We start from the raw sequence: 12,430 nt of genomic DNA on the forward strand, positions 1-12,430 counted from the left end.
TATATACATATAGGTATGCTACACTTCTGCTACAATGTTATATGGTTTGGATACGCCCCTCGTGCCCTAAAATTATATTATTTTAATTTAATAAAAAAGGCATAGGAAACAGCTGAGCAAAATTATAAAGAAAAATACAAGCATTACCAGAGGGAGCACGAGGTGGTGTACAAGACAGTTTTATACTCCCTGCACACAAGCGACTTGGGAGCTAATGGATCGTTTAAATAGATATAGGTAAATTAAAAATTAAAAAAAAAACATTACATAAGTAGATTGGTCTATAGGTTTCCTGTATTATTTAAAAAGGCAAAATAAATCTGTTTTCCTTTTGTTTTGGTTTCACAATAAAATGGTATTAACAAGTAACTAAAAGGAGGGGCCGGCCCTAAATTATTAAAACACGTTATACTATACTTTAAACAACAAAAAAGACATTTTATAGCAGGTTAGGTTCGTCCACTCATTACTGTAACAATTTCACATATTCTTATTTGATAAGTTCTCTATGGCACTGCTCGCTGGTATTTATTAAGGTAAGTTCTTTTGTTGGTTGTAGGGAGAAGTTATATTTTAGATATCACCCGGGGCTTCAAGTTGGACATCTGGCCGGGAGGAAGCTCTTCTTAGAGAGAAATAAAGTTGGAGGTCCTGGACAACATGATGGGTGCAATTTCGGCGCCCAAATAATGGACCCTGTCTGAGACACAAGCCAAATTCCAACGAATTAGACCTGCTTCCAGATAGTCAAACACAGTCGGCGCGAAAAGGCCAACAAACGGGAATTCGGGGAGGAAAAATAGACCGAAGTAACTCACCAAACAGGGTGTAGCTCCTGGGCTCAGGAAATGTCTCGCGCCGACATCCGAAAGGCGCGGACCAAGAATTATGCGGATGTCGCGGCAGAAATCATCATTTAATAAGATAAAAAAAATTAATAACCTTTAAACTAAATCATTACTTGTTTTCTAATCACTACTATTGACTGGCTACTACTGAATTTTCAACCTGGGATCACATCCCTTAACACAGCTGACTACATTCCTTATTCGAACTTGTTCGTGGTTGCCGCGAAAAAGCCTCTTAACAGAGGGGACGCCGAGATGACGCGGTAAGTAGCCGAAGTCAGTGTGCCAGCGATGGCGGACAAAACTCCTAATTAAAACGGGCGGTCGGCCCTAGGGAAAAAGAGGGGGAAGGTTCGGCTCTGGACCGAACAATTCCGGAGGTGACCGAGGTGTTCGTAACCACGACTTCAGTTGTTTGCGCTGAAGGGCGACTGCTGCGGTCTCTACCAGCAGGCACAGAGAGCTACATAGGATCGACTTTTACAGGACGCGAGGAGGAAGCATAGGGTCTTATGGTGTAGCCAGTGCTGCACTCTGGCAGCCTAAAAGGGACAGAAGGGGGTAGTTAGCTAAATCGCCACTAGGTGTCGGGGGCGTCAGCTCCACTCGCTGGCGACAAAAGAAGAAGTTACTGTTTCTGCCGCTAGATGTCGTGGGTGGTCCATCTTTGCACATATTTTTTCTATGGCAAATCGTCCTTGAAGTCAGCCACCGCCTGGCAGGTTCACGTCAGGTCAATGATCCTGGGCTGAATTCTGAGAATCAAGGTGGGTAGCTGTGGGGGAGAGGGGGTAATAAAAAACGCAACTGGGCTGGGAACGGGGGTCCATGGGATCCTCGTTCGTACCGAGACTCGCTAGTCTCAGCGGCTCTCTGAGAAATAGAGTTTGCAGGCCAAAAGCTGCTCTATGCGATTTTAGTCATGCAGGGAAATAATGTTACAGGCCGGGAATGTGACTGTAAGTGGGAGAAATGTCATACGGGCTGCTAACGTCTACATTAGACTTGCAAAAGATCAGATTGGTCCCTGAGAAAAAGGTGCCTCGGTCCACTGGCACAAAGTTTAACGAAGTAGAATACACCAGCCTAACAAAGTGTAAATCACCCTTTTGTAACCAAATTATGTAGAAAATAAAATTTCCAAAAATAATTTAAAATTATAATAACAATTTAAAAAAACGTGCTGAACTACCTAATTTCCGGCACAGTTTTAAAAAAATCTGTACATGATGGAGATAAACGGACATCATTTTCGGTTTCAGCACACCCAAAAACATAAAGATTAGCCACTTTTATCAAAGCAAAATTTTAGTTGTAGACCTGTGTATTTGAAAGATTCACAGATGACACCCAAACACACCACCGATTTCCTTGCATTTCCCCTCTATCACCTCTTATTTTTTCATGTGTGTTCTCTTAGGTTCGCCTCTGCCCCTCCGGTGAGCCTTTGTCGGCCCTGGGCATACATGACTTGCCAAACTCAACACTTTAAAAGGGTTTAAGACCCTTTCTCGGTCTATAAATCCACATGATTCCTTTCTCGGTAATTACGACGCAGACATAGAACAAAAATACAAACGCCCAAAATCTCTTCTGGCCTACCGTCCGCCCTAGTGCCGCGTAATTTGTGAGCACAGTTTGCACCGGGCAGTGTTGGTCAGCCATCACTGTTTTGGGTAATAGGCTACCTGTGGGTCGGACAGCCCGCGAATCGCGACAGGGAAAATGGCGGACAATCACAACCACATCCATGAACAGGAAGGGGAGACAGCCATGGAGACACAGAGTGCAAACAACAAACACGAGCAAGATAAGGGCACACACACACAAGCGAGAGATCAAAGGGCAAGAGGCCTGTCCTGAACCCCGTGGGAGACAGGGAAAGGCGACGTAACTCATTCGGGGGCAGCGAGGGTTATGTTACAGACAAACGGGCACTCAAAGCGAGGCAGGTAGGAAGCCCGACGGCCATACTCATCACAAACAGTTTCGACCCTCAGAAGTGAAGGTGGAAGGTACTGCAACTGCCCATTCAAAATTCAAGCCACCCACCTTTTATGGACAATCTTCATGGGCTGTTTGAGGCAGCTGCTAAAGTGAATGGCTGGGGTGAGGAAGAGAAGACCACAGCACTTGTCCTGGCCCTGCGAGGATCTCTGCTTGAGCTGCTGCAGACCATTCCAGTTCCAGACCAGAAAGACTATGGAGTACTAGTAGAAGCCCTTTTACTGAGGTATGGCGACCGACACATGGGCGAGGTGTATATAATGGCCCTCAAGACACATCAACAGTGATTCTTGGAACTCTTCCAGGAAATCGAAGCTGACATTTATCGACTTGTGCACCCTGCCTACCCAGAAGCACCAACAGAGTTCCGTTAGCAGCTAGCTATCAGTGCATTTATAGACGGACTCGGAGATGCGGAGGTTCAGCAAACTTTTCGTTCAGCCTAGCACAAGATGAGCTGCGATGAATTGGTCCACACCTTGAAAATTCAGGCAGCACGCAGTGCCTCAAGAAACACAAGCATCAGGACAAAGAGTGCTGGACTGGAGCCCTGCAATGAAGCAAATGCCAGAAACAAAATTAATGAAGGATATTATTAGGGCAGTGAAGAAGTTGTTGAATGACAATCCCGGTACCCAAATCAAAAAAGTAGGGGGATGCCCATGGTGCTTCATCTGCAAAGAACATTGGACACAGGAGAATCGGCATCTATAGTTCGCACAGACATTGTAAGTATGTAAAAGCTAAAGAATACACCCATCCCATACAGACTTAAAACAACCACCAGAAACACTTCACCTGTGCACGTACAGCTGGATTTGGAGGTAAGGATTGGAACTTGGACATTTTAGACCTTTCTTTTTGCTGATATCACCAATGAAGTAATGCCAGGAGTAGATATTATGGATCAATATGGGTTCGTTATTGATATGGAAAGCCAGGTACTGCATATCAGAGGGGACGAGGTAGCATTGTTTACCCCCGACCAATTGGAAGTTCCTACATGCAAGTGGTAGTTTGTGAATCTGTTTCAATTTCTGCAAGCCATGAGCAGATAATAGCAGTTAGGATAATGGGAGACCCTAGAGGTAACATGAGCTACCTGATTGAGCAAGATATGACATTGGAATTATAGAATTACCTGGTTGCTCGAAACATTGCAAAGGCTGGCGAAGTTGTACCAGTCAGGGTGGCCAAACTCGATTCGTGAACAAGGGTTCTGAAACAGGGAGACCCAATAGCATGGGTAGGCCAGTGTGAGTCTTCTTCACCTATTTGTCCTACCGAACAGCCACTGAACCCAAATATAGAACAGTTATTAATGCGATGCCAAAGAAACCTCACAGGTGAAGAAATATAAGAAATAACTACTTTTCTGGTAAGCAATCAGGATGTATTTTTCATAGGGGATAATGACCTTGGGAGAACAAGTCTAGTCTACCATCGCATCAACACAAGTTAAGCGGAACCAATCCGACAAGCACCACGGTGGCTGGCTCTAGCAAAACAGGAAGACATAGATAAGTTTATCACAGGTATGATAGAGGGTGGTGTAATAGAACTATCAGCGACACCACTGGGCTTCCCCAGTCGTTTTAGTAGCGAAGAAGGTAGGCCAACTGAGGTTATGTGTGGGCTACATGAAGCTGAAAGATATCACCAAAAATGATAGTTACCCCCTCCCACATATAAATGACAAACTTGATACACTCTCTGGCACCAGATGGTTTTTTACATTGGACCTGAAGAGTTGTTACTTGCAAGTGGAGCTACACCCGAAGGATAAAAAAAACTGCTTTCTCAATGTTTGTTCCAGTTCTCTGTGTTACCATTCATTCTATGTTGTTGCTGTGACTTTTCCGCACACAATGGAAGGCTGTGTGCGCTGTAGTTATCGGAATGTTTACCCCTATTGTGCATGACATCTGCTGTATGGCAAGGCAGCATGGCCTGCCTAACCTCTTAACAAGTTTTCATAAGAGTAGCACAATGCGCGAGCAAGACTGGGCAGTGGTGGGGACATCACATGACAGGTAAGATGACATACCTCCTTACCTCCTTCCCTGCCAGAAGAGGGAGTAGAATCTGACTAACTCGACTATTCTAGAAGATAATGGAGGGGCGGGTAACTGGTATAAATAGGCCTGCCCTGGCCACTATCATTCAGAGTCTTCGGAGGGAGTTGGGGAAGCTCTCACCCGTCGGACATCGATAACTGCCATCATGCTCCAGGTTTATACCAAATGTACCACTCTGCTTTAGAGTGAGTGTGCGAGCCGCGGAAAACATACATGCCTTCTTGGAGGAAAACTAGCCTAAGAATTATATTTTTAATAATTTTAATTTAGATGGCAGACTTTATATCACAACAAAGTGGCTTTTTCAGGTTCATCTTGGATTCAGTGGGTGACAAAACAGACCTTGAAGGAGCTACTAACAGAGCTGGAAGTGAGTGACTTTGATTAGGAGAAAGTGATGCTGGATGAATTAAGACAGCTGGATCATGAGTCGTACAAAATTGACGTTTCTCTGCAAGTAGCTTGCTTAAACACAGAATTGCACAGTAGTGTGGATAGTGAAATCATGAAAACACACACTACTGATTTATTTAAGAGTTTGCCGAAACTCATATATAGTGCGGCTGAAAACATAGTTGAGTTTATGAGTAAAATTCAATAACATGTGAGCCTTTGCCCATGCTTAATCATCGATATGCTTAGTATCCTATGCAACATAATCACTGTGTCGATTCATATGTAAACGAACTGAACTCTATTCTTTGCGAGATGTAGCAGACGTCCAGTTTCCGCGCACATTCTATGGTACTTGGTACATATGCTCTTTTAGTGTTTGTAATGTTAGGTAATTTTCGCTGTGTCATCCTAAAGTGCTCTGCCGTGCAAAAGTGTTCACCATGTATTCCGTCACGAACTTGACGTGTAAATTATTCGTTAACCACGACCACCACTGGCGGTCTTCACTCCGCGGCATCGTTGAATTGCTAACTTTGCATACCGAGTCATAACCGACACGCTCAGGTTTTATCACTGCGCATGGCCATGCTCTGACTCTGTTACATAACATACTGGGTTTCTGTGGCAGCACTATGTATGATGGCTGTTATGTAATAAACCCATACCATGTTACCATCCATCCTGTTCTCATTTAACTGCCATCTTCAGCCACGTGGCCAAGAACCTCCCTCAGAGTTTGCCGGGCATAATATTCATTTATCCTTGTATAGAGACTGCCCAGATGGTGGCATATAGATCTAGTAAGTCTGAAAATTTTGTGCTGTGTGGAGACTGCAGAGTAAGGTTTCAAATAACAACCAAATAGAGTAATACCTGTACGTTCTTCCAGGTGTTAGTAGCCAGTCTGTACTTGTTTGGAGGAGGTTCTAGATGTGGGTAGATCTGAGACATTTGTGATGTGGGTGATTGCAGTTAAGGTTTAGGAGTGCTGCCCCACAGACTAATACCTGCGGGTTCTCCCAGGTATTAGTAGCCAGTCTGCACTTGGTTTGAGCAGGTTATATGTATATAAAGCTATGTCTGAGACATTCATGCTTTGTGTAAAATATAGGAGCTCATGCTTAGTGTAGAATGTAGGAGCGAAGCTCCATGGAACAATACCTGCAGGTTCTCCCAGATGCCAGTTATTTGACTGTACTTGGTTGGATGGAGGTTTGATATAGGAAGGTCTTTAGATGTATGTGCTGTGTGGAAATGACAGGGAAAGGATTCAGAGTGCAGCCCTGCTGAGCGATACCTGCAGGTTCTCCCGGATGCGGGTGGCGTCGCTGCTCTTGGGGATCACGGCGATGCCTCGCTGCACCGTGTGCCTCAGCAGCACCTGCGCCGGTGTCTTGGAGTGCTTGCGCGCGATGTGCAGTACGGTGGGGTCGTGCAGAGGATCCACCCGCGGTATTCTGCAGCTCGCACCCACAGTCCCATCAATCTGCAACCTTCATTGTCTCTTGAAGGGAGTAAGTGTATAGATCAGTTAAAACACATCCCGCCCTGTTTGGGTTGCCTCAGCTGGTCTGCTATATCTAACAAGGCATAAACTTGCACAGCTCTTCGTTGTAAGCTTGGTGTGCATTCCCACCACTTCATGTGCAACCTTCGATGAGAAAGAGTATAATACGATTTGTAGCCTCTCTTACTCAAGACCTCCTCACCTCTACTAGGTAAGATACATAAACATTTTAACTAAGTAACAAACGGGGTCGTTTGAACTGGCTTAGGGGTCTAATCAGCATATTAAATAACCATGCTTGAAGTCACAGGATATTGGTCCAGGTGGTGTCGGTTGGGTTTGTACCTGCGTGACCTTGCTCTCCCCAAACAGTAGCCGATTGTGGTTGGCAGATCTCTGAGGGGAAAACCTGCTGCGATTGAGGTTGTCTGGTGTTCTTTAAAGTAGAGTAAATAAGCTGAGGTGAAAACATTGTGTACACAGTAGTAGTATACAAATGGGCATACTGGGACACGGGTTCTGGGTGTGGAGCCGGAGCCGGTGTCCGCCATATTGGATTGTGACGTCACGGCGGCCATCTTGGAGGAGTGTAACGGGACATAGCGTAATGGGACAAGTTTGACCTTGACCTTTGACCCTCAAAATTCGCCAAAATTGGGCAAAATTTGCCCAAAATTCCTCAAAAATTGCCAAAATTTCCATTTCTGTGGAAAAAAATTCCGCCAAAAAATCTCAAAAAATTCCTCAATTCAAAAATTAGGATTTCGAAAATCCTCAAAAGTCATTTTGTCTTAGAAAGAACCCAAATTCCTAAAAGAGGCTTAAGCATCCTTGTTTACAGCCTCCGATAAGCCTCTTACGTCATCTAGGATTATGACCGCCATCTTGGATTATGTCGTCACCGTTGCAGTTTCCGTTACGGTCGCCATCTTTAACTTTTTTATTTATTATCCGATTTTAACGAAATTTTTTTAAAAATTTATAAAAAAATTCAAATAATAAAATTTTAATCAAAAAATTTAAAAAACAAACATTTACGACACGGAGGTCAGAGTCCTCGGTTCGAACCCGGTGAGGGCAAAAAAAATAAAAATGGTGACCGACCCTTCCCTCACAGTGGACGCATGCAGACTGACCCCCACCACTTATGTCAATGCACATATACCATCAGGTAGTATGATGCCATGTCCGCCATCTTGAAATTTGGACGCCATCTTGAAAATCTTTATTTATTATCCGATTTTAATGAAAAAAAATCCAAAATTCATCAAAAAATTAACGTATTTGAATTCTGTTTGATTATATCGATGTACGTCCTTGGTTCGATTCCCGACGAGAGTAAACAGTCGATCCTTCCTCCATGAAAGCTACCTAGACTGATCTATCACCACCAATACCAAGGTATATATATCATCAACTGGTATGACATCATGTCCGCCATCTTGTCTTCATCCACTGGAGACCACCATCTTGTTTTCGTCTGCTAGAGTGTGCCGATATCATGTAGTATAATTATCTGGTGACCACACCTTTGACCTTGACCTTGAAATTTGACCTTGACCTTGAACTTTGACCTTGACCTTAAAATTTGACCTTGACATTGAAATTTGACCGTGACCTTGAAATTTGACCTTGACCTTGAAATTTGACCTTGACCTTGAAATTTGACCTTGAACTTTGACCTTGACCTTGAAATTTGACCTTGACCTTGAACTTTGACCTTGAAATTTGACCTTGACCTCGAAATTTGACCTTGACCTTGAAATTTGACCTTGACCTTGAAATTTGACCTTGACCTTGAAATTTGACTTTGACCTTGAAATTTGACTTTGTCCTTGAAATTTGACTTTGTCCTTGTCGACCATCATGGATCCGACATTTTATGTTCAGTACATACTACCAGGAGCGACCACCTGCTGGAGTACACCATCTTGTGCGTGTACTCGTATTATAGAGTACATTTCCATCTGGTTAATTTTATTCTAACTCGCTACAGTGCAGTAATCATTTATTACCGAGGTGCCCCCGCCATCTTGAAATTCGACCGCCATCTTGAAATCATGTAATAATGTAGCTAGAAAAGCAGAAAAAAATCCAAAATTCATTAATTAAATCACTCATTAACTTACATATCGATTCGATCCGCTCCAGTCCTTGGTTTGACCCTCGATCGTTACAATAATGTTTAATTTTATGAAAAAAATAATAACTTCAATAAACCATGTTCAACATTCTTAAAGAGACTTTAAATCCTCTACTACCATCATCCTATCCGACATCAAGACCCCCACATTGAAAATTCGTAATTGTAATGCTAGAGATTCGGGAAAAAGTTCAAAATTCATTAAATAAATTTGTAATCTATATACTGATTGATTAGATCGACTAAGGTCCTTGGTTCGATCCCTGGCCGATACAAAACAACTTTAATTTTAAAAAAATACCACAAAAGCGACAGGTTTGAGAAAATAAAAACACCGCAAGTTCTTTTAAAAACTTTTATTACAGAAATTCAGTACACTACTACAAGTACAAAAAAATACACAGACAAATTACTAAAGCCTTGTGGATTTCTCGATTGAAACAGTCTTCTTACTATACGGACTAAGTCCTTTACATGACTTTAAATGTCTATTCAGTTTATCAGGTCGACATATTGGTACACTACAATTTTCACACAAAGCCGAATTATCGACTTCATTAAAAGGACAGTGATATATTTCGTGTCGTTGTGCACTCTGAATATTTACCAATGTTTTGTTACAAAATATACAGCTTGATTCCGATGAATGTACAGCCAGTCTATCACAATTCCTGAGGTGCCGTTTTAATCTTCCATATTGTACAAACTTGCTTAAACATCTGTTGCACTGATATTTAATACGTTCAGAGTTATTACTACAATTGTGTATTACATAATCACGTAATTTCAAGTTTTTGATCTTCTCGCAGTACGTGCAGCCGGATGATGGAACACCGTTGGATGCACCTTCCTTCATCAATGCCACTGGAACTGTTGACAACCATTGTAACACTGCTGACATGTTAACTTCTGAAGCCGTTGAGGTCTGCTCTGCAGAAGATGTTGCACGCGTCGAAATCTCCCGCTGTGCTGAGAGAGCAGGTGTAGCTGTAGACATCGTTGTCATCGGGCTCTGCACTGATGATGGTAGACCTTCGATCCAGGTTGGTGTTGATACTGGTAATGATGCCATCGAGTTCTCAAGAATAGATAGATACTGGTCCATTATGTTTTACAAGTCTAACTATCCGAGCCGTTCATCACCGCAGCCAGAGACGGACTGAAGTCCATATCACCTGGGGTGACGTACCAACGGGTGTGTGAAGCTAAAAAAAATTGATTATGTTTCTTTAACAAATTTTCACAACCGTCGAGTTCCGTCAGTTTAAAAAAAAAAAATGAATTAGATGTTCTTGGTTCAAACAGCTAAAATTATCAAGGTAAATCAATGTAATTAGTTTATGTGTCGTAAATAAAAGTAAAATTGTGTCTGTAACTAAAGTATGTGTATTTTAGACCTAATGTGAGTGCGGCAGAGCCGTTGCAGGGTACAATTATTATTATACATACATTGATCACATTTTTATCCTACTAGACTATTAACTTATTCTAGAATGCTTGGAATTCTTTGTGTATGTATGTAACAAGTTTATCCAGTTCAAAACAAAACCAAAAAAAAAACTCATTCAAAGTTAGTGTAGATTAAATATATCAACAATTTGTTTTATATCATGTAAACGATTCAATAATTCTATATGTTTCTGTTGAAAGTTAAGTTGTGGTAAGTTCAAATTAAGTAAAAATTATGTATTAAGCCAGGATTGAAAGCACTCGGTGAGCGTGGACCACTGAGTGTTGGTGAAACATTACTACATCAGAGACTAACGTTTATATCAAATTTAATGCCCTGAAAGAATTCCAAACAGATATTTACTATTCAATAGTCTTGGGATCCCGAGAGTTAATTTAAATTAATTAGTTTAGTTATTCTAATAATTATAGAACAAGAGATTCAGACTTGGATTTAAATTATGACGCTGGTAAGTCTTTCAGGCGAAAATCAATGGTTTTATAAAAAAAATTATGTTCGTGAAATTCAACAAACGGGAAACGTTCCAAATCGACGACTGTACGGGGACTGGAAAAAACAACCGACCTCAGTGACAGTTATAGCCTCTACAGACGTACAGACGTATTGACTTCCTCGATGACCAGGACTCTGCGACGATCCGCGTGTAGCTGGCTCTCCTGCTCTGGATAGCTGGTAGGTCGTTGACTCAGTCCTCCTCTCGTACCGGACTGCTGGGCTGTTCTACTGCTCGGCTCGTGGGCCGCCTCCTTCTTAGTTTGCGCCGTCGAGTCGGTCCTTCTCGCGGACCGGGCTGCTGGGTTGTCCTCCTGCTAGGCTCCCGAGACGTCTTCTTATTAGCTCGTGTCGTCAAAACTGCAGCACCTTTCCTATTTTAACGTGGTTCAGTCGTCGTCGATTGAATAATTGAATTGTCTCTCTCTCAAATCCTCAAGATATTTTAACCGTTCTTCTTTGCGTCGATTAAGGTAACATAATTAGGCAGATCTTCGTTCTAGTATAAAAGTTTCGTTGCATGTTCTTCCGTGAATTTTAGTGTTGAAATCTTCGACGATAATTAACAATTCTTATCAAAACACAATATTTTCAATAAAGTTACTTAATTCTTGGTATATATCGATAAATAAATCTTACCGTTACTAAAACAGCTCTTCGATATCTCTTTTAAGTATTAATTCAAATCATACGAAGTTTCCAGTTTGCTGCTAAAATTACGGGCGCATATTATCAATGACCGAAAAATGGAACAAACCGAATATTCTAAAAGAATATTTTTTACTTGTCCTTGTTTGCAATACGCGATTCTACAATTTTTCTTTAAACAAAAAAAAAATCAATGCTTTAACGCAAGCAAAATATAATCAAAATGAATCTCCTATTCTTTACAAATATAGTAATAAACAACAAATTTATTACCTTTTAAAAAAAAAACCAAAGATAAGCATACTTCCAGAGACAAAATAACGTTTTAGCTTATTTAAAATTTGTAAAGATTTGCATATCATAAATCAAACAATTTTTTGTTTCGACTTCTGCAACCACCAAAATTGATCAATATAAATATTTCTATAAAGTACAAACGTTGACTTTATAGGGGTCTCACTTATATAGTCTCATTAGCCGGTACAACACATGAGTCAAATCAATAACCATGTTCATTATACGTCTCGGAGCATTTTTTATAATGACGATGTAAGCTATCGAGACGTGAAATTAGTTTATTGCACTTTTTGCACTGAAACAGTATTCTTTGAGCATTATTCTGACAGCTGCTTCTTTCATGTCTGCGCGCATTTGAAGTGAAAGTAAATGATGCGTCACAATATTTGCATTGATGTGATGTATGCTCTTCATTACTTGATGTCTGGAATGCTGATGATGAAACGTCAGCTGATGGTGGAACTGCACGTATCGTTGTCTCCTCTGCAGCAGGTATCGGATCTCCACCGCCGCCGTGGTCTCCTCTGCAGTCGGTATCGGGAT

At 41.6% G+C, this 12,430-nt stretch overlaps 1 protein-coding gene across 1 annotated transcript in view; it reads right to left on the reverse strand.

Annotated features, from left to right (window-relative positions):
• Window positions 1-12,430, reverse strand: part of LOC134531103 (1,5-anhydro-D-fructose reductase-like) — a 78,309-nt gene that overhangs the window by 4,765 nt on the left and 61,114 nt on the right. Inside the window, exon 5 of the mRNA XM_063366651.1 lies at window positions 6,627-6,786. Within this exon, the coding sequence (XP_063222721.1) occupies window positions 6,627-6,786 (160 nt within the window). The remainder of the gene's footprint in view (window positions 1-6,626; window positions 6,787-12,430) is intronic.

This window comes from Bacillus rossius, chromosome 3 (assembly GCF_032445375.1).
Source record: "Bacillus rossius redtenbacheri isolate Brsri chromosome 3, Brsri_v3, whole genome shotgun sequence".
In the NCBI taxonomy this organism is placed as follows: domain Eukaryota; kingdom Metazoa; phylum Arthropoda; class Insecta; order Phasmatodea; family Bacillidae; genus Bacillus; species Bacillus rossius.